Source organism: Ochotona curzoniae, unplaced genomic scaffold (genome assembly GCF_017591425.1).
Source record: "Ochotona curzoniae isolate NIBS_2020 unplaced genomic scaffold, NIBS_Ocur_1.0 contig_430, whole genome shotgun sequence".
Classification (NCBI taxonomy): Eukaryota; Metazoa; Chordata; class Mammalia; order Lagomorpha; family Ochotonidae; genus Ochotona; species Ochotona curzoniae.
Window position 1 is genome coordinate 15642691 of NW_024466219.1, and position 22866 is coordinate 15665556.

At 48.1% G+C, this 22866-nt stretch overlaps 1 protein-coding gene across 1 annotated transcript; it reads right to left on the reverse strand.

Moving 5' to 3' along the window:
* PM20D1 (peptidase M20 domain containing 1) lies at positions 1 to 22866 on the reverse strand. The gene is made up of 13 exons (XM_040985545.1): positions 22637 to 22866; positions 20546 to 20632; positions 16951 to 17183; positions 16494 to 16580; positions 15835 to 15968; positions 15112 to 15231; positions 14653 to 14728; positions 14148 to 14209; positions 13838 to 13916; positions 11034 to 11105; positions 5152 to 5320; positions 1834 to 1933; positions 1 to 695 (listed from the first exon to the last, which is right to left on the reverse strand). The coding sequence occupies exons 1-13, from the start codon at positions 22803 to 22805 to the stop codon at positions 572 to 574; spliced, it is 1512 nt and encodes a 503-aa protein (XP_040841479.1). The 5' UTR covers positions 22806 to 22866; the 3' UTR covers positions 1 to 571.

A 22866-nucleotide genomic window follows, 5' to 3' on the forward strand; every position in this document is an offset into this window, starting at 1 on the left:
CCCAGATTCCTTTATTTGACCAATGGTAGCATCATAGGTTGATCAGATCTTGTCCAGGTGCAGTGTAAAGGGCAAGGGCAAGACAGGAGAGATGGAGAGACAGCTCTGAGCCTGAGAACAGAAGGGACAAATAAGAAAGGAAACTGCAGTGAGAAGAAATATATTAGCCCTGGGACAGGTGTCCCAGCAAGGACACCCTCGGTTAGACACTGCTATCAGGTGAAGCCTACTTGAGGTTTTTCCAATCTGCATTTGTTAGGTCAGACCCAGAGGGTGGAGCAGTTCAACAACCAAAGTAAGATGGGCAAAGCCAAGAGCTCCTGAGCTAGGAGGAACAAGAAGGCAGTGAGTGCCAGTGACGCACACTCTGGGAGGATGGACAAGCCAGATTTCTGCAGATCTTTTACCTTCTGGCCCTATTTCTGGGTAAACCTAGCAGTGAGCAAGGCAAGGGATTGGGGTAATGTCTTAAAATGAAATTTTGACCAAAAGCTTCACAATCATCAGCTTTCTCCCTTGGGTTAGTCCTGGCCCAGGGCTGGGCATCCCTGGCCCAGCTGGCTCCTTGCCCTCACAGTTCATGCAGGTGATGAGCTGGTTTCTTGTATGAGTCAGCGTTCTGGATCAGCTCAAAGATGAATTTCACCTGGGTCTCATAGTCTTGGACTGAGATTTTCTCGTTGAATCCGTGGATGCTGAGGGAAAGAGATGCATTTAAGTATGTGAAGGAAGGCCACGTGCTGTATAACAAAGGACTTAATACAGAGCATTCTCCATACTCTTTTCACCATCCCCTTATACTCTTGGCTTTTGGCATTTTGCTGTAGAACGTGGGCAAGGTGGGAGAGGCCATTTGTGAAGTTACATATGACATGTGGGCCATCACGGCAAAGAGCAGTGGGTTGGATACCAGAAAGCTGTGATTCTAAATCTTTCTTAGGACAGAGTTCTCAGCCAGACTTAACTCTAAGCCAGTTCTCCACCTGTCACCTTCTAGAAAAGGCAGCCATTCAAAGAACCTGTGTGGTTCTCTGCTTCCCCTGAGAACTTTCCTATTAGGTTTCACACCCACCAACCTGCGCCCCACCGCACGGCACAACACAACCAGCACAATTAAATAGCAATGCAACCACAGGTGGAGTACCAAAGGTGGGAAGCAGTAAAGAGTAGTTCCCCAACACCCTTCCATTGAAAATCCCTCTTCTGAAACATTTTCAGATGTTTGCATTCTGTTTACATGTGATTCATGGCAGGCAGATGCTAGTGGTCTGGCTGTGATAAGTGATCGGGAGCCGGGAGGAAGTGATCTTTCCAAGCCTTGGGGTTAACAAAGGTCTGAAGACATCACCGAACAGTCATTTACCCACCACACATTCCACTGTTGGGCATGTCTTGGGTTTCCCCCGTGCCTCCTTCTGAGAAGTCAAACACATGTGCTCACTTTTTACTTCCTGTGTGCTTATGTTCCAGAGAAGGCTGCAGGGTGTCCTCATGCGGGAAGTGCAGAAACATGAGTCGCACTGAATGAGCACTCTCCCAGAGCGATCAAGGCTGGGAGACCTCCCTGAAGGTCCTGCTTCTCCAAGGTTCTCCCCAGTCACCCGATTATCTCCTTTGAGGAGCAGGGTCAACTCCCACAAATGCTGGGTGGTGGCAAGACTCTGGCAATGGGGACACCTGGCTGGCTTGATTTCACAGGGTCTCACACTGGATGACTAAATCCTGGCATTCCTCTACTGTGTGCAGTATCAGGAGTGTGAGTAGGGTAGGGGCTGGTGGAAGAGGGGACGTCAGACGCATCTCCTCTTTGCTGCCCAGACCTGTTCCACTCACCCACTGAAGCCCTGGGGCTGAAGACGGACAGGGTTGAAGCGGTAGATGCTGGTGGTAAGGTTTGTGTAGTGTCGGCTATCTGTGTTGCCAATACAAATGCCTGGAGAGGGAAGGATCAGGGAAAGGGGACTTAATGCAAGCAAACTAAGGAGGTGGAATGGCTGGAGAATCAGGAGCCCAAGGGCTGTGGCTATGAGATCTATCTATGTAAATATATATATATATCATATACATGTAATATATCATTATATACAATACACATAATTACATTTATTATTTATATTTTATGTTTTATTACATCATAATAAATATAATATACAATATGTTTAATATAATCCATTATATTATATAACATTAATATTATTTATATATTAACATTAATTATAACTAATCATATAACATTATACTTAATACATAATATATAATTAATATATAAGAATAACATGTTAAAATATATATTATATAATTACATGTAATATATATATATTATTTATTTATTTATTCTTATCAACACGTTACAAAAATATCCTTTCAACTGAAAACACGAACTTTGCCCCAGGGTCCCTGGTGAACTAATTCTCAAATGGCCCAAAGCTAAGCGTCCTTTCTCCATGACAACCACAGACCACCAATGATATTCATTTCACACCCATGGCTACAGCCTTGTGCTAGTTTGGAACCCACAAATCTAGATATTATCTCTTCATTGTTTGATGTTTATACCTTATTACCTCTGGGGATGTCACTGCTGTAGAATGCAATTCTTTCTAAGTGGAACACAATTTCCTGTTATTCTCATCCTCTGAACGATGCCCCCATCTTCCAAGCATCTGATCTAGGGCTGGGAAAGTCCCAGGACATTCTCCTGTCCCCTGCTCGACCCCAAGGCAGTAGCACGTCACCCAGTTGGGGCTGGGACACGTCCCTGGTAGACGTGTTTCTTTCAGAAATGGCATTTTGGAGTTCAAGTGCAGTCGGATGATCTGAGATGGAAATTTGTGTTTTGTTCTTTTTCTCTCCTGGTTTTGAATGGGTAGCCAGGCTGTTCACAAATCCTTGCTTTGTGGGTTTCTGCCAATTGATTTCTTCCCTTTTCCGTTTTTTTTTTTTTTTTTTCTTTTAAGGTATATTTATTTGTTTGAAATGCAGAGCAATAAGAAGGGCAAAAGATTTTCCATCTACTAGTTTATTCCTTAAATGTCTACAACAGCCACATATGGGTTAGGCCAAAACCAAGAACCAGGAACCCCATTTGGGTCTCCAGTGCCCAAGTAATCTAGTCATCATCCATTGTCTTCCTGGGTGCATTTGCAGGGAGCTGGATCAAAAATGGAGCAGCTTGCACTTGAACTGGCGCTCTGATGTGGGATGCTAGTGTCACAAGCGGCAGCTTAACATGCTGTACCACAATACTGGCCTGCCAGTTGGTTTCTGTCTACCTTTTTTTTTCCTTTAAAGATTATTTTATTGTATTTATTTGAAAGATAGTGGTAGAGATAAGGACTCAGAGGGAGGGAGGAAGAGATCTTTGTCTGTTGGTTTGCTCCCCAAATGTCTGCAACAGACAGGGCTGGGCCAGCAAAAAACCAGGACCCAGGTATCCACTTAGGTCTCCCACATGGGTGGCAAGGGCCCAAGTACATGGGCCATCATTCACTGCCTTCCCAGGTGCATTAGCAGGGAACTGGACTGGAAGTGGAGCAGTGGGGACTCAAACCAGCTCTCCGATTTGGGTTACTGGTATCGCAAACAGTGGCTTAACTACTGTACCATGATGCCACTCACTGCCCATCTTTTTCCTTTAAAAGCCTTACAAGGGATTGAGTAATGTGGGGGAACATCTGAGAATCAAAAGAGGAGAGTTGGGCACTGGGGAGGGTGGGCAGGTTTTTTAGATGAAACCATGATCATACCTAAATAAGAAGGGAACTGGATCCAGGCCTTACTCATAGAGCCTTGACCCCTCACTTCATGGAAGGGAGAACACCAAAACTGGGCTCACCAGCAGCTTGTGTTAGAATTCCCTGGGGCTGCGAGTGAAGGCAGATTCCAGTATCCTAGTCAGAACTGACTCACAGGAGTGGGCCCAAGCAGTCTGAGTTTTAACAACTATCACTCTGTTTATTGGAAAGGCAGGTCAGATTTTACAGAGAGAAAAAACGAAGATCTTCCATCTACTGGTTTACTCCCCAAATGGCCATAACAGCCAGAACTGAGCTGATCTGAAGCCAGGAACCAGGAGCTTCTTCTGGGTCTTCCACGTGGGTGCAGGGTCCCAACGATTTGGGCCACCCTCTACTGCTTTCCCAGGCCATAAGCAGGCAGCTAGATGGGAGTTGAGCACTGGGACACGAACCAGTGTCTGTATGGAATGGGATCCCTGTGCGTACAAGGTGAGGAATTAGCCATTGAAGAATTGCACCTACCCCACTCTATTTTTTTTTTACTATTTAGTTGAAAGCCATAGTTTTAGATACACACACATAGACAGAGAGAGAGATGAGAGTAAGAGAGAGAGAGAGATTTTTCATCTGCTTATTCAAGAACAAAGCTTCTTCAGGGGTTCCCATGTGTGTGCAGAGGCCCAAGCACTTGGGGCCATTTTCAGCTGCTTTCCTAGGCACATTAGCACAGAGCTGGACTGGAAGTGGAGCAGCTGAGACTTGAAGTAGCGCCCATATGGGACACCAGTGCTGCAGGTGGCAATTTTAGCTGCAACATCACAGTGCTAGTCCTCTCTGCCACTCTTAGGTCTAAGAAGCACAGCAGACCTGGCATAGACGTGCATGCTTTTGTTAGAAGACTCGAGGGAGAGGCATGAAGAGGAGTTGTGGGCTGGGCTGGGCTGGGCCGGGCCAGGCTGGGCTGGAGAGGTAGATAGGCTTAGTAGAGACCAGATAGGCCAGGAAGTTTGAGATAGGCTTAGTAGAGACCAGATAGGCCAGGAAGTTTGACTGGGCTGAGGATTCTGAACCCTTCTGCTGAGCTGTTGTTCTAGAACGGACCAGACACAACCTAAGAGGATCTGACTGTCCCCTGTAACACCCCCCAAGAGGAGGTCACGCCTCCTCCCTCAGCCGGAGTTGGGTCTGGGTGAAGTCAGGACCCAGGCTTCTCTGACCAAATTGTTTGTACTCCTTTCCTGTTTGCTTTCTCACTTCCACCCTGAAGGGAAAATACAGGTCCAAACCCAGAAGGAGGGGAAGCAGCCAGCTGTTTCCAGGCTGAGCAGCTGGGGTGGGTGCGGGGCAGTAGATACTGACTAGGAAACAGTTCCAGTCCCCACCTCTCTCGAGCCCCGGATGATGAAGTCATTACCTGGGGTGATAATGTTGACTTCCGGGAAGACGGATTGGATGGTCTGGCTGAGCAGCTGGTAGCCCAGGGACTGGCTGTCAGAGGGGCTGAGTGGCAGGGGCTCAAAGGCTCTGAGCACCTGCAGCTGAACCCGGTCATCGGCCACAGTGTTCTTGACAAATTCAAAGACCTCCAGAGAGGAAACAGAAAGGATTAGATTTCTTACTTTTCTTCTATTCCTGGGTCATAGGCAATTGAGTATTACAAGCAGAGTTTTGCGCTTTACTCATTTTTTTTTTTCTTCCTCATTGGGAATCTCAGTTTTGGCTGGGTGTCTGTGATGACTGGGCCTTTTCTGGAAAGCAACGGATTGCGGCTCAGTGTTGGGGAAGTGTTTCTGACAGCTTGGAGTTGGGTGGGGAAATTGGGTAATCAGGCAGTTATGTCTTTTCCCTTGGATTGTGAGCCCCAGGCTAGGTGAACATGTGAATGAAGAGAGTAGAAGGGGAAATCTCAGCCAGCCCCAGGTGAAGGACAGAGTGCTTGATGACTGCTCCTGCTGGGAGACTTTCAGACAGGTGATGAGAGGGTCATGCATTTCTCTTTCCGCTCTCTGGGCATCCCTCTTCCTGTTTGTAACAACTGCGCTGGGGCCAGGAAGATGAGCTCAACACAGACCCCAAGCCAGGAACTGGGATGTTAAGTGCTCAAGTTTTCTCTCTTGGCCTCCTTTCCTCAGGAAGGAAACTGATGGAACGTGTAGAAACTTCCAAATGAAGTGATTAGAGGGAAAACAGCAAAAATTCTTGCTCCCAGGAAGGATACAGGCCAGACCCTGGGCATTAGGTCATATGGAAGGCTGGGAATCCACCCAGTCCCCCCAGCAAAGCAGCAGCACTAGTCTCAACCTATTGAATGGCTTGAGGACATTTTCTCAAAAGTTCTCGCTTTAGGATCATTTTCCCTGGAAGCAGGATGGGAGCTGAGATAGAGAGGCAGGGAGGGGACCCACTGCTAGTTTTTTGAGTCCAACCAAGTAATTTCTGCTGGATGGGTGAGGGGGTCATCAGAGTTGATTTTTGTTCTATTATGACCCGAATATTCAACTGTAAAGATTAATGGGGCCCGGCGGCGTGGCCTAGCAGCTAAAGTCCTCACCTTGAACACGCCGGGATCCCATATGGGCGCTGGTTCTAATCCCAGCAGCTCCACTTCCCATCCAGCTCCCTGCTTGTGGCCTGGGAAAGCAGTTGAGGACGGCCCAAAGCCTTGGGACCCTGCACCCGTATGGGATGCCTGGAAGAAGTTCCTGGCTCCTGGCTTTGGATCGGCATAGCATCGGCTGTTGTGCTCACTTGAGGAGTGAATCATCGGACAGAAGATCTTCCTCTCTGTATATCTGACTTTCCAATAAATAAATAAATCTTTAAAAAAGATTAATGCAGAGCTCTGATATAGCCTTGACCCTCTGCAAGTTCCTAAAGCCATGAGGGATGCACATGGCCACCCCTTCTCAAGTTTTTTAGAAGTTCCTGCTGCCCAAATTTCTGGATGAATTTGAGACTCGGGTGGACTGTGTCAACCGACGAACCTTGGAAGGATTTCCTCATTCTTGGATCTGCGAGATCAACAGCATTTCAGAACTATCGAAAACACTTGAACAGAACCCTCCACATGGGGGACCCTGGGATAACATTAGGTAGCCATTCCCCATCCCTGGGTACTGAGATGGTTGGGAGGCTGAGTGTGACTTCTCTCCTTGTCGGCTCCCTTCCCCTCAGATATAGGAAGAAGATAAGGAAGTTGTGGAAATGGTGGTCTCACCTGCTGTCCCCTACTCCTCAACCCTTCCCACCCTAAGCAACTGTGTATAAACATCATTAAAAATAAAATTAAAAAGGGTTGCCCTCACATTTGAGTAATAGTTAAAGAAATATGTGCAAAATAAAGTACAAGCAGTGTAAAAAAACATAAAATAAAATTTAAAAGCCCAAACATGCTAGTCACATAGGTAACATTTTCCAGAGACACTTAAAACTGTACTAAGAAACAGATTAAATTGATTTTTTTTAATATTTTGAATTCAGTTTGTCCTAAAACATGACTATTTCAACATGAAACGTTAATAATAAAAAAAAAAGTAACGAGTTGCTTAAAAAAAAGTTCCTGCTGCCAAGACATGAAGGCAAACAGTTTGGATTTCAGGGCCCAAGTTGCCCAGCCTGCAGGGCCAGGCCCTGACCTGTATGTCCAGTCTTTGGCACCTGAAAGACAGGTATTTTATGATGGATGCATGGGATTTGAAAGATGTAAGCGGACTAAAACAATGGGAGCTGTCTCCTTTGGGAACTTACCTACGCTCCTACAAGTCAGCATGATGGGGCTGGGGAGTCTGACTTCAGTGGGCTGAAGGGGCAACAATAGCACCTGTCTTGAAAGGCGGCCATGACACCACGCAGAAAACAGATGCAGTGGGGTCAGGCTAGTGCTGGCATACAACAAGCACTCAACAAACCTCAACTATAACTTGCCCGAATAGACTTCAGGGAGCACTGTGGGCAATGATCAGAGAAACGCAAGGCTGGCACGAGGAGAGGGATCTGTCGTTGCTGCGCGAAACCTCAAAGGTTACTCTAGGGCATGCTGGTTTTTTATTTCTCTGATCTCCAACATTCCTTCCAGCACATGCCCACACCACTGTATTGTTTTCCATTTTATAGGAAGAACTATTTTCCTCTCACGTGAGTGTTACATTTGTTGAGGAAAAGGACAATGGATACTAAAACTTGGGAAGGTTTTTAGGACTAATGAGTCCCATTTCTATCCTGTTGTAAGCCTGCTCACTCGAGAATCCCCGACAGGCTGTCCCCTAGCACTCCCGGCAGTGAAAAGCTCACCACCACCACATGCTGTAGCTCACCTTAGCCATGGACAACTCGGGTATGACCATCTTCCCTAGAGTGAACTACGACTTGACTTCCCATGACACTGATCCCCTTGTCTTGTCATCGTACATCCTCCATAACGTATGATGCAGTGCTGGCACATCGCCAACACCTGGCAAGAACTTCACCTTGACCAAGTTGGAGGGTGCCATGCCTGCCCACTGTGTGCACTTCCACCTCTTGTCTGGGCCCCCCTCATTTCCTGGTCTCAATGGAAATGCCCCCTCCGAGGGGGCATCACTGTCTCCTCCACCCACTCCACACTCATGTTATGTCACAGCAACCTGCTGTCTTGTGGGACTCTGTCACTTCAGAATCACCTAGTTCATTTATGTCATTCCCTGCTTCTTGCTGTGTCTTTCCTCTGCAGCACAAACATCATTGCAGTGGGGGATCTACCTGGTTCACTGTCATCCCGGTGCTTAGGAGCCACTCAAGACAACAGTGACTGAACAAATGAAGGAAGGAAGGCGTCTCCAGCTGAGCCCTTTCTGAGGTCCAAGATGGTGCAATTCAAAACTTTTCCTTAAGGACCTTATTTGGAGCAGTGCTACAGGGAAAGCCTCCACGTGCAGCGCCAGCATCCCATAGGGGCACGGCTGACTGGAGACTCCATGAAACACACTCCCCTGTGGCCTCATTTCTGCTCTCTGAGGCCCATTCAGAAGGAACCTGCCTCTCTGCATGGTGGCTGATGGACTTTCTGAAGGGCTTTGTTCCTCACAGGTGGCTGCTGGAGACCCACCCACACTGGAACATGGGAGAGAGCAGCTGAAGACCAAGAGGATGCCCATGTTCCCGTGGGATCAGCGACCTGCAGATCCCCAGCGAGCATCCCTGGCATGTGGACTGCAGGCACGAGGAAGGGGCATGGTGGGGACACTTCCATCAGGTGCAGAGGAACAGCAGGCCATTGCAGGGGACGAGTGCCAGGACCTGGGGAGATGAAAGCCCTGGGGCGGGTGGAAAACAGCCCTCGGAAAGGGCATGGAGTGGGAACAAGGCTGGAAAAACCCTGCTGGAAAGCAGCTCACGAAGGGCAAATTCAGCGACTTCCTGGCTGCCGGAGCCCCCCAGGGAGGGGACAAAGGTTGGCACTGGATGAAAAGCTGCAGGGCCCAGGGCTCACACAGGGCCAGCTTCCTGCTGTACCCCGTGCTGGTGGCTCCCTGGCAGGCCTTCTCCCTCCCTGCGTGAGGACAGAAGGGGGTCTCTGTGGGGGAAGAACTAGGAGAAAGGACCCCAGGGGTGTGGAACCTGCAGGACTCTGAAGTACTGCTCCTCCAAGGCTTGCTGCCCTGCCTTTTCGGATCAGTTTTTAAAAGATCAGGTTTGGTTTTGGACTTCTTTGCAGCTCAGGCTGCTGTCTGAATAGGCTGTCACTGTGCCCGTTGTTCTCTGTCACTTCCCCTCACCCTCAGCTTCGGGCTGCCTCAGCCAAGGTCTGGTGACTTGTTGTGATCTTTGATGGCACCAAGTTCCTTTTCAGCATGGCTCTCTCGCCATTTGTCATTACAGATCTGCACCGTTTTTAACCTGCTGTTCCTTAGTAAATATTGTGAGGCACTGGCTTAACTCCTTCCTCCCCTGCCTCTATACACCCTACCCGGGCAGTGAATGGACTCGGGAGGGCTTGTCTCATGTTCCCAACACTCCAGCCTGTATCTCTAACTCATGTCACTGTCCAGATCTGACATACTTACAACTGCCTGTTGACAGAAGATTCTCAAACTTCTAAGCCATTGTACACGAGTACACCATGTACTGATGAATTCATCTCTTTCATACACTCACATCTCTAACAGGTAGATGCCCTCTTTGCTACTACTCCATGGCCATGACCTTGATTCAGCCCTCACATGTGCTGAGATGTGGCAATGGCTTCCTGTCTCAACTTCAGCACTTCTCTGTGCCAGCAGCATTCTCTCCCTCAGAGCCAACCTGAGTGTACTGTTGGCCTGTTTCTTCCTATTAATGGATTAGAATCCAAACTCTGGGGTCAATGCTGTGGCACAGCAAGTAAAGCCGCCACCTGCAGTGCCAGCACTCCATATGGGTGCCTGTTCAAGTCCTTGCTGCTCCATTTCAGATCTAGCTCCCTGCTAATGTGGTTGGGAAGGCAGCAGAGAATAGCTGCAGTACTTGGGTCCATGCATCCACATGGGAGATCCATACGCTTCAGGCTCCTGGCTTTGACCTAGCTCCAGCTGTTGCGGCCATTTGGGGAGTGAACCAGCAGATGGAAGACCTCTCTGTCTCTTCTCCTGGCTCTGTAACTCTGGTTCTTTAAAAAAAAAAAACCCTCAAACTCAGCACTGGTATCTAAAGGTCTGGGTATCCAAACCACAACTCCTCATCCATTTTCACTGACTCCTGTTTCTCCTCAGTTTATCCTTCTCTTTATTCACAATGCATGGTGCACACATTTAGTAAAGTCCCATTTGCCGTATAAGGTCCAGCTCACATTTTCATGGGCAGAAGTAGAATCAGTCCTCTTCTCTGTAGTCTAATGGATGGTAATTTGTCCGGCCCTAGTGGTTGCACACACAGTGTAGTTTTGTGACTCAATGCACAGTCTCTGGCCAGGCTGATGTGCAGTTATGGCTAAGTAGCTTAGCTGCTCAGGAGCTCTGGGTATCCAGAGGAGAATGCAGTTCCCACCTGTGCACTTATACCTATGTGGACCTTAGAATGATGCCAAACATACTGTGAACCCATGTAGTGTGCTTGCTACTGTTACCATCATTTTTATGTATCCATCTCTCCCTACCCCCAGGCTCCAAGTTCCTCCGAATCAGAGAGCTCCTAACCCAGCCAAGTATCAATTATAGAGGCTGCCTTTGAAATATGTTGGTTATACAAATGACAGTGGGCTAGCCCCAGGTTTTAGTGGATGCCAGGTCCTGAGAGCCACACCTCCTTGAGGCTGAATGAATTGTCTGGAATACACGCACGTACCTCTTGGACTGTCTGCGCATGGTGAATTCGGAAGTTGACTACGGCCTGGGCAAAGGGCGGGATGACATTTCCCTGGGGAGGGAACACAAACACCGGTCTGAGCTCACCCCATGTCTTCCCCCAGCTGCTCCCTGTCCAGAAAATGCCATCTAGCAGCAGGATGGGAGGAAGCAGACTCCTTAAGGACCTATGGTTTCAGTCTTGTCTTCTGTGGCCCAGACCTGGGGTTACCTTTAGGGCTACAGGAGTGTCTGCTTCGGGCCAGGTCTTTGTACTTGTTGGTCCTGGAGCAGGACACAGAGCAGGACACAGTAGCAAGACACTGTGATGGCCCAGACATCTGTTTGGGCCTTGTATTTTGGTTCCTGGGATGCCCAGGGCATCCCTGCAGCCCCAGAGTCTCCCATCAAGGCAACTGTGACTCTGAGGGTGATGACAGCGGCAGTGGTTTCCACATCCACATGAACTCTGATTCTGTTTTTGGCCTGTCCAGGGAGAATCCATGACTATTAGAGGGGAGAGTTAGGCTATGAAAGGATTTTCCCCTTGGAAGCTAGGAGATGAGTCTTTCTACCTGTGTATTCTTCTTAAAAATTGTGTGATCCTCCCCTTCCCTTGCCAAAAAAAGCTGGACTTGGGACAGGAGAACTAGGCTGGCACTAATGGGCTGTGGGATTTTAAATAACTGCAATCTCCTTGTGCCTTTGTGTCTTCTCCTGGCAGCTGGGGCAATAAACACTTCTAGGGCTCTTAGAAGGAGCAATCAGAACAACAAATGTGACCCTCTTCTGGGGAGATGAAAGTGTCATTCAAAATACAAAGATAAGATATTATGTGGGTTGGAAGAGAGGGAAGGTAGCTTGGCTCCAGTGGGTACACTGGGCACTCTGGCTAGTAACACCTGCAACACAGATTCTGAGGTAGCCATATCCAGTCTGGCTGCATATAAGGCCATACTGTACTCCAGGTGAACGGCACCTCTGGAGTTGGTCATACAAAGCTTATAGACAGGCCTATGCTGCAGCATGGCTGGGCTTGGTCCAGTGAACAGAAATGCCCTTACTGGCCAGTCCAACTGGATGTAGACCAATTTTTTTTTTGGTTAAAGATTTATTTATTTTTGGGCCCGGCGCGGTGGCGCAAGTGGTTAAGGTCCTTGCCTTGCACGCCTGGGATCCCATATAGGTGCCAGTTCTATCCCAGCAGCCCCACTTCCCATCCAGCTCCCTGCCTGTGGCCCGGGAAAGCAGTCGAGGACAGCCCAAAGCTTTGGGACCTTGCACCCGCGTGGGAGACCCGGAAGAGGCTCCTGGCTTCGGATTGGCATAGTATTGGCCGTTGCACTCACTTGGGGAGTGAATCATCGGACGGAAGATCTTCCTCTCTGTCTCTCCTCTCTGTATATCCGCCTTTCCAATAAAAAAAAATAAAAATAAAATCTTTTAAAAAATTATTTATTTTTATTGGAAAGACAGATTTACAGAAAGGAGAGACAAATATCTTTCATCTGTTGGTTCATTCCCCAAATAGCTGCAATAGCCAGCTGATCTGAAGCCAGAAGCCAGAAGCCAGAGCCTCTCCTACGTCTCCCACGTCGGTGCAGGGTCCAAAGGACTCGGGCCATCCTCCACTGATTTTCGAGGTCACAAGCAGGGAGCTGGATGGGAAGTGGAGCAGCCAGGACACAAACTGATGTCCACATAGGATGCCTGTGTTTGCAGGCAGAAGATTAGCCTGTTGGGTTATCATGCCATCACCAAGTAGACCTATTTTAACCCCAATTCTTGGGATTAAGAATTTATCAAAGTCTGAATTTACCAAAGTATAACTTATTTCTATAACAGTAAATTTCACATAGAATTCATGCTTGCTTGGGGCTGGCACTGTGGCACAATGTGTTAAGCCACCACCTGTAACTTCAGCATCCCAAATGAGGATAGGTTCGAGTTCCAGATGCTTCATTTCTGGTCCAGCTCCCTGCTAATGTGACTGGGAAAGCAGGGAAAGATGGCCTGCGTGTTTGGGCCCCTGTCACCCACATAGGAGATCTGGATGGAATTCCTGGCTCTTGGTTTGGTCCTGTCCCAGCTCTGGCTATTGTGGCCACTTGGGGAATGAATCAGTAAATGGAAGATCTCTTTCTCTCGGTTTCTCCTTTTCTGTCACTTTGCCTTTAAGATAAATTAAATGAGTCTTTAAAAAATGTATATTTGCTAATTTTTGTTTCCCAATCTTTAGTAGCTCTGGGAAGGTGACAGTGCATTCACTTCAAATGCTGCTGTGTTGTTTATCATAGGTTTTATAAATGGCAGCTGATTTTCTCTCAATTCAGCGGAACCCTGAGGAAAACACATTAATCACGTAATGGTTGTTAAAAAGATACATCTTTCAAACATGGAAAAGAAAAAATGATACTCATTCATAGAAAAGTTTGAATTCTTAGTTCATAGGGACAGAGCTTGGTAAAGGTGAAATATATTGGTACAGATTAAAATAATTCAAATCTCCCAACCCCCTTTCCCACTCACTGTAATGGCTGGATCTTTTGGCAGCCCAAGGAATCTGAGAATGTCATGGACTCCCCTCACTGAAATGCACACGTATGGATTTGCCCAGCAAGTCATAGGGCTTGCAGACAGCTGGATCCCTTGCTGTTGATGTTGACCCCACTGATGGCCCAGGACAGTTTAGCAATGGTCCTTCCCATTATTCCAAATGCAAGTAGAGGAATGAAAAGGATCCAGGACACAGAGGCAAGAGGGCAACAAGGAAAAGATGTTGTGGGAGGAAGCAGGTGTCATTACCTTTATCCCTGCTTCGAACTTAGTGATAGCTGTAGTAGTCCTGATCATCGCATTGGTTATAGGATTTCTCTCCAAAAACCTACAGCAGGAGGACTAAGGTCAGATGTTAGGCAGGACCGTCCACTGGTGAGAAAGAAAAGGCTGGAAGGATCACTCACTTCCCTGAACTTTAGAGATCTTAGAGACTTCGTCAGAGCACCAGATATAGCGTTTGGTGGCTGAGAATGGCACAGTTAAGCCAGGAACAGGGGACAAGGGAGCGGGTAGGTTGGGGATGCATGGTGCCAAGGAAGGGAAGCTAGTCCATTACCTGCTTACAAGGGGCTGGAAGAGCCATAGGTTGCTCAACAATATATTGTGGGGGAAGGGAAACTGAAAAACAAAAAAACACAAAGTCAAGATCACCACAACAGGGTCCTTGCTTCTGAGGCCTGGGTCGTGCCCTCTCTGGATCTGCCTCAGCTGTGAGGAGTGCAGACCAAGTTTGGCAAAACCAGTCTCTTCCAGGAGGTGAGCGCTGGGTGCAATGACTGCCTGGCAGGGCTTCTCTGATTGACACTTGCTGAGCAACCTTGAGGAGTGACAGTTAGCTCCCCAAGATTACCTGGGTGTGTCTTATATTTGGCCCACATATAGCCCCAGTAGCTCCAGACAATAAGCCAGAGTCATGCAATATGGCTCAGCCACTGAGCAGGAACAGAAGTGACTGGGCAGGACACTGGGCAGCATGTCGGCCCTTTTACTGCTCAGCCATCACTTCTTTGCCACCCTCCTGCTCCTCTTCCTTAGCTGACCAGCACTATGTGAGCCCATACCTCATTTGCCAGTTGCTGCAATGTCATCTTCAATATCCCTCTCCCAAACAGGTTTGGCATTGGTGTCTGTTCCAGTCTGGAAGAGAAGTGGAGCTCTTAGAACTTAGCCAACCCCAATCAAACACCAGTGACCCGAAGAGGAGGAACGAGGGGGATAGGAGGAAATTTTGAGAAGGTTGGCCAGGGGAGGCAGAGGCTTTGGACAACTCCACCAGCCATTGCCAACCTGTAAGTTCTGGCTGCTTGTCTGGGCTCTGGGCTCCTTGCCCAAGACCTAGCTTTTGTTTCCTGGCCCTTGGCTGCCTTGGATGGATGCACTGATGGATCCATTTCTGAGCTCAGCCCTTGCCTGGGTACAGTATAGCTTCAAGCCAGGAGGCATGACCCCCTCAAACTCAAAACAGGACAGTGTCAGGTCTTGCATGCTGGGTTGGGCACAGAGGGGCAGGAGTTGCTCACCGACTGAGGGCAGCTGCCAGGATGCCAATGCTGGTCTCTTTTGGGGGAGCTGAGGAGTGGCCTGGAGTCATGTTCACCTGCAGCATGAGGTCAAGGGCGCCCTTCTCTGAGACTGAGACCCTGTGGAAGAGGACCAGAGACCACACTCCTGAACTCCTCCCACCCCTGCACCTTTTAGGCCCACTGGCCTATTTGCATGGCCGCCTGTTGGGCTAGATGGCCAGCTTCAGGCTGTGTGGAGTAAGCCGCCATGTGTGGACACTGGTACCCCATATCAGAGTGCTAATTTGGGTTCTGGCTGCTCTGCTTCAGATCCAGCTCCCTTCTAAAGAGCCTGAGTAAGTAGCAGAAGATAACTTGAATGACTGGACTCCTGTGATCCACGTGGGAGATGCACAAGGAATTCCAAGTGCTTAGCTTTCGCATGGCCTAGTCCCAGTGGTTGTGGCCATTTGGAACGTGAACCAGTGGATGGAAGGTCTTGCTCTGTACGTCCTGCTCTCTAGAACTCTGCTTTTCAAATAAATAAGCGAACAACAATAATAATAAATCCACAGTAGAGGAAGGTGGAAAAGGGAAGCTCACAACAAGATGAACATCAGGGTGGTGAGGGTAAGGGGGAGCAAAACAGAGTTGTTTCAGTGTAAGTGACAGATGCTAGGCTGGGGCATCTCAAATGCAGTGAAGACCTCTCCAAGGCAGAGGGTGGGGTACCTTACTCACATGGCAAAGGGCGTCTTGAGGCTGGGAAGGAAGCCATCTAATACGAAGCTGCCCTCATCCACGATGAAGGCCAGCTGGACGCCCCTTGCCTGGAGCAGGGTTGCGATCTTCTGAGCCCCATGTACTCCTGATACCTGCAGACATTGAACCGAGAGCCATAGTCCTAGCCCCAAGAACAACTTCCTGAGACAGCTAATGTAGACCCCATTCAGCTCAGCTAGGGGCTTGGGAGCTTTCCTGCCTTGTCTCCTTCCAGGGGATCGGGGCCTGGGATAGAATTCTGAAATGTTTTGAGCTGGGTGGGTCAGGCCCCTGCTGCCCCCTAACCTGCTCTAGGTCAAAGTGAGTGGTGTCATGGGAAGCAGAGCAGGGCAATGGACCCTCCCTCCCTCTATCACACCAGAGTTTCCTAGTGGGGAGCTGATGGGCTACCTGCCTCTGCAGACATTACCAGGGAGTTTGCCATACACTCACATCTGTGGCCCTAAAGCCCAGGAAACTAAATTCTGTTCAAGGCCCATAGACAGTTCTGGCTCCCAGGCACAGAGAAGCCACTTGTCACCACCCCATCTCATGAACTGGATCATGTCGAGGAAGACTCTGTGCCCCCCACCTTCAACAGGAATCCCAGAGATAGGTACGAAGTAAAGAGGTGCTACCTCTTCATCATGGCCCAGAGCAATGAAGAAAGACCTTTGTGGGATGTAGTTCCGGGTCAGCAGGAGCTGCAAGGCTTGCAGGATTGCCTGCAAAAGGGAAGAAAAAGGCTTATGGGCCCGGGGGGAGAGTCAAATGTCAACACCAGGCTTGGAGGACCAGGCTCTGATAGGTTTCCTTCAAAAAGAAATGCAAATGGTACTGGGGGACCTGCCCCATGGGTGTGGGGGACTCTGTAGGAAACCTTTACTACCTGGAGGAAAGCACTGAGAAGGGCCCTCTGGGGATTAGCTACACTAATTGCCATAGACAGTTGAAACATCAAGGCCAAAAAAAGAGAAGTGGCAATCTCATGGCTGGCATTCAAGGGTTTCTTGGGGCTGTGACCTTCTGGGACCTCCCTTCCCGCTAGCTGTGAGCTTTTGGGTCCCCAGGGAGGAGGCACATAGTGATTCAGACCATCACAGAGTTCTTGTTGTCTAGCGTGCCCCGACCATGGATGAAGCCATCACGCTCCAGCCCAGAGAAGGGGGGCACCTCCCAGCCTTCCTCTGGGGCAGGTACTACGTCAAAGTGAGCCAAGAGCATGTAGGGCTGCAGGCTGCGGTCTGTGCCTTGGATGGTGAACAGGTGGCTGTACTCTCCCACAACTTCATGCTGGATAAAGCTGGTGTTGAACAACCTGGGAAAGACTAGAGGCAGGGAGACATGAAGGAGGGTGAGTCATCCTTAACAGCTCCCTTCAGTATTCCTACCACTTTATGTGCAATATCTGCCTCCCACTCCTTTAAAAAAAGACTTCCCCTTTAAGAAGCCTTCAGGACAAAGCTAATCTGACTTCTGATCTGCCTGGCCAATCTTTGAAATTGCTCTCCCATATGATTAATGTGCTGTTACTTTTTAACAACACACCAATCAAGACTCTTCTATTAAAACAGCTGACTTTTCCAGATGTGACTTGGTCTTACCTCTAACACACTACCGCAAGTTCATGCTCCAAGGTTAATACAGATGAAGAGTGTGAAAATTTTTGAATACAGTAGTTCCTAGCATCAAAATTGCTTGAAGCCAAATACGACATTTATATTAAAGACCCAGAGATATTCTTAAACAAATACTACTACTGCTTGTGTTATATGGAGATAAAGATGATGATTCTGTCTGGCACAAGGTCACACTTCTGAGTGCAGGCATGAACATTCCTGGAGCTCCTGGTATAGGGGTTCTCAAGACAAGGAACTTTTAGTTCCCATTGGGCTTTGTGGGGGAATCCACATCCATCCCTGCTGACCTATGAAGACAAAAAGCTAAAGAATATGTTTGTATCTTGTTGTTCAGCTCTTCTAGCTTTTTGTCACTATATGCTGATTTCCCTATTTTTGTTTATTTAAAATCTGATATCAATTTTACTCCTTTCTATTTTCACTTATTTGAGAGGCAGAGAGAGAGTTAGAAAGAGAGGCAAATGAGCATCCCTATTGCTGCTTTGCTCCCAAATGCCCATAACAGTGGGGCTGGACCAGACCGAAGCCAGGAGTCAAGAAATCCAACATGTCATTCTCTCTGTCTCTCCTTCTCTCTGTATATCTGCCTTTCTAATCAAAATTAATAAATATTTAAAAAAAAAATAAAAAGAGTTCGGCCAGGAAGCCTAGCGGCTACAGTCCTTGCCTTGCACACTCTGGGATCCTATAAGGGCACCAGTTCCTGTCCCAGCTGTTCCACTTCCCATCCAGCTCCCTGCTTGTGGCCTGGGAAAGCAGTAGAGGATGGCCCAAAGCCTTGGGACCCTGTACCCATGTGGGAGACTTGGAAGAAGCTCCTGACTCCTGGCTTCAGATTGGCTCAGCTCCAGCTGTTGTGGCCACTTGTGGAGTGAACCAGCAGACAGAAGACCACTCTCTTTGTATCTCCTTCTCTCTGTATATCTGCTTTTTTATAAAAATAAATAAATCTGGGCTCGGCACTGTGGCCTAGTGGCTAAAGTCCTTGCTTTGAACACACCGGAATCCCATATGGGCAATGGTTCTAATCCCGGCAGCTCCGCTTCCCATCCAGCTCCCTGCTTGTGGCTTGGGAAAGCAGTCGAGGACAGCCCAAGGCCTTGGGAACCTGCACCCGTGTGGGAGACCTGGAAGAAGTTCCTGGCTCCTGGCTTTGGATCGGCATAGCAAAGACCATTGTGGTCACTTGGGGAGTGAATCATCGGACAGAAGATCTTCCTCTCTGTCTCTCCTCCTCTCTGTATATCTGACTTTCCAATAAATAAATAAATCTTTAAAAAAAAATCTTTAAAACAAAACAAAACCAAACCAAGAAGTGGGGGCCCAGCCACTTGAGCCATCACCTGCTACGTCTCCAGGTGTGTATTACCATGAAACAGGAATACGAAGTGGAACCTGGCCTGGAACTAGACAGTTTGATGGAAGGAAACACAAACAGCCCAAGCAATGTTTTAGTCAGTAGGTCAAATGCCTATCCCAATGTCACAGTTAGTGAAGACATCCAGCTTGGCCCCCATTTGGCTACTAAGCATTAATTCCAGATTCATTTCTCTCAGAGAATTAGTCAGGGGGCTACTTGCCCGTCCCAGGCCAACTTCTACTTCCTGAAAGATTATCTTTAAATGGGTGGAGGAAGTTGGCCTCCCCACTTTCCACAGAACTTTTATAAGGGCAGAAAGAGTTCCAAGACTTGTTTTTCCAGAGGTACCCTTCTGGGCTGCACACTCTGCGGAGGGGGTGTGTGTGTGGCAGGGGTGAGGAGGGCGGACATACATGATCTCTCTCAGAGTGTCACTCTCTAGAGACTTAGAAAGGCCCAACAAACAAGACTGGAGTAGACGTGGCTAGGTGGAGTACATGTATGGTGCATAGGTGAGGAAGGGGTTCGAGCAGAATGGGGCATACTTCTGCACATGTGTTCAGGGGAAAAAGAATCCCCAGCATGCCTTTGTGATTCTATTATTCCTTGGCTGTTGGTTAATATATATTTCAGATGAAGCTAGAGGGAGATTAAACTCCAACCCAAGAGCTGTGTGGCTTAGTTCTTTAAAGGACAGACTGACAGATTTATAGTGTCTGCCTCTGCTGGGATTCTTGAATTCCTCCTTTCAGACTTTCCTGCTGTGGCCAAACTCATTTCTAACTAATGATATCTATATACCTATATCTATAGAATATATTATCTTAAACATAATATTATATTAAATATATGATAAACACATTCTATTAATTATTATACTTATTAAATATTATATTGGCTATATATACACACATATATATATATACATACATTTATATATATATATATACATACATTTTAAAGGCAGTTATTAGAGCCAGCATGGTAGCTCAATTGGCTAATCCTTTGCCCACAAATGCCTACATCCTGTATGGGAACTGGTTGATATCCTAGTTGCCTCATTTCCATTCCAGCTCCTTGCTTGTGGCCTGAGAAAGCAAAGGAGAATAGCTCAAGACCTTGGGACCCTGCACCCACTCTGAGACCAAGGGGAAGTTCCTGGCTCTAGGTTCCTGGCTTCACATTGGCTTGGCTCAGCTCTGGTTTTTTGCAATCATTTGGGAAGTGAATCAGTGGGTGGAAGATCCTTATCTCTCTGTCTCTCCTCTCTCTTTAAATGTGCCACTCCAATAAAAATAAATAAATCTTTTTAAAAAAGGTAGTCAAAGAAAGAAAAACAGAGAGAGAGAGAAATCCCCCATCCATTGGTTATTCTCCAAATGGTGGCAATAGCTGGGTCAAGCTAAAGCCAAGAGCCTGGAACTCCATCTGGGTCTCCCAGAAGAGCATCGCCTGCTGCCTTCCCAAGGACTTTAGTAGGAAGCCAGATTGGAAGTGGAGTAACTACTGATTTGGGATGCCAGCATTGCACGCAATGGCTTAATCCACTGCCAAAACATCAGTTCCATGCTGTGCTCATGCTCAAGAGACTTGTGGGAATTGGATTGTCCCTGATAAGTGATACAACAGACTTCTCTTTCATCTTGTCTCCAGTGCCACATCTCCCACGCATGCCAGTTCTGCTTCTCACCTTTATGGATGTATTCTCCAAACTCAGCTAGGGCTGTGGTGTTGGACTCCTCGTGGCTGAAAGACACTGTGGGAATCTGGATGGCACCTGTCAAACAGAGATGTAAGGTTAAAGATGTTTTCCCCACGATCCTATGTTCATTAACAGTTCTTTTGTATGAATTATCTCTATAATTTCAAAAAAATCAATATTTTAAGATTTATTTATTTGAAAGTCAGAGTTACAGAGAGAGATAGACAGAGAGAGATCTTCCATCTTCTAGTTCATTCTATAATGGCCACAATGGTGAGGCTACAAATAGGAGCTAAGAACTTCATTAGGGTCTCCCATGTATGTAGCAGGGACTTAAGTTCTTGAGTCATCCTCCATGCTTTTCTAGGCACATGTTTTCCTGGATCAGAGATGGAGCTGCTGGCACTCTATCTGATGCCCAAAATGGGATGCTGGCATTGCCAGCAGCAACTTTACATGCTATACTATAATGCTAGCCCCTAGTTAATTTTACTTTTAATTTGAAAGAGAGATTGATTTGATTGATTGGTTGATTCACGTGTTCAGGAAGCTGTCCTTGGTTAAGAATACAAGTCTCTGGATAAACCGAGGCCATCACTTTGCACAAAAGCACACAAGCCTCCTTGAGGCAGAGACCCCAGACAGTGAGGCTTGGATCAGATGGAGCAGCCTGGACTCGAACCCAGCGCCGATATGGGATGTGGTCATCACAGGCAGCAGCTTAACTTGTCATGCCACATTGCGCACAAAGCTACCAAACCAGTTTCTCAGTCCAAAAACAATCACCTCTTCTCTACCCAGACCTTCCAGTTCCTCACTTGAACTAAGCTCAGCCTTTGACTCCTGGAGGTTTCATATACTTTAAGTTTGAGAGGAGCCCAGCAATGTGGCCCCTCTTGAACTTAAAGTCTATGATGACCACATCCTTTATCGGCACTGGGTTCAAGTCCAGGCTGCTCCAGTTCCTACCCAGCTCCCAGCTAATGTGTTTTCAAATGTAGCAGAGGATGGCCCAAGTACCTGGGCCTCTATACCAATGTGGGAAACCTGGAAGAAGTTCCTGACTCCTGGTTTGAGACTGGCCCAGACCTACTTGTTGCACCAGCATGTGGAGAAAGCTGAGGCCCAAGACTCGGGCTCAGATCTGAACTCAATAGGTTAACTGGGCTGGCATAAAGTCCCTGCCCTGGGTTCTCATGGGGCTTTTGCTTTCTTCTGTGCAAGGAGACTAGGTGGTTTTCCAATGACTTCTAGAGGAGACCTGCTACTGGCCCCTCTCTGTCCCCCAGGCCTACAGCTCCAGCACACACAGTCCCTGTCCAATCACAGGCACGAGCTTTTGAGGCCCAAATCTGCCTGCCTGTGTTTATGTAGGCAGTTTCTCTAAATCCAGGCTTTCATGAATGGACAAGCCTGGCGCAAATCCATTCAATGGTCAGGAAGGATTTCATTATTTCATCGGTTCTAACAGACCGCACAGACTTTTACTCATTTCTTCTGGAAAAGGCAGATGGGAGTGAATAAGGCTTCAGCCAGGGTCAGTGATCACGCAGGTGCTAGGAGCACACCACAGCCCCCTGCACACTGGACATCCCTTCCTGGGCCTCCAGGAACCCACCCGGACTCCACTCCTTGCTGGGAGACCCAAGATTACTGCGCTGGCCCAAGCCTCACTTTCCCTGCTCTGTGGATGAGACTAAGACCCTTGAGTGTCAAAATTCAGTTGTATCTGTTGGGCAGATATGAGAAACTGCAAATGTTGCAAGTGTTTCTCAATTAAGGTTTGTTGCAAAACTCGAGGCAGCAGGGGATAGGTGGGCGGCCTCCACGCCACTAGAGTCATGTTGGAGCTTCCAGGAAAGAATCCAAAGTCCCAGAAACCCGGCCTGAAGGGAAAGGGAGGTGCCAAGAAGGGACTGAGTGGTGGGGCTGGGGGCTGGGGCAGGTTTGTGCCATGGGTGTTGCCGGGCTCTGGCCAGAGCAGGGGACGCTACACGGGGATAGACGACGAGACCAAGGCTGACCGGAGCACCAAGGGACCCCAAGGAACGTGGGCGGGTCAAGGAGACCCCAATTCACCTTTCAGGGCTTCTTTCATCTCTGTGCACTCCTTTTGGCTGAATCGAGGAGGGATTCGCGACGTTTCCACATCTTTCCTGCTCTTCTGGCTCTCTGAGCTGGGGACCGTGGCGAATATTAGCAGCAGCCCAGCCACCAGGGCCAGCGCCCCACAGTACCGCAGAGCCATGCTTTCCCGGCGTCTCCCCAGGCCAGGAGCCGATGGAGTTTAGACCTGAGAGCTCCAGACC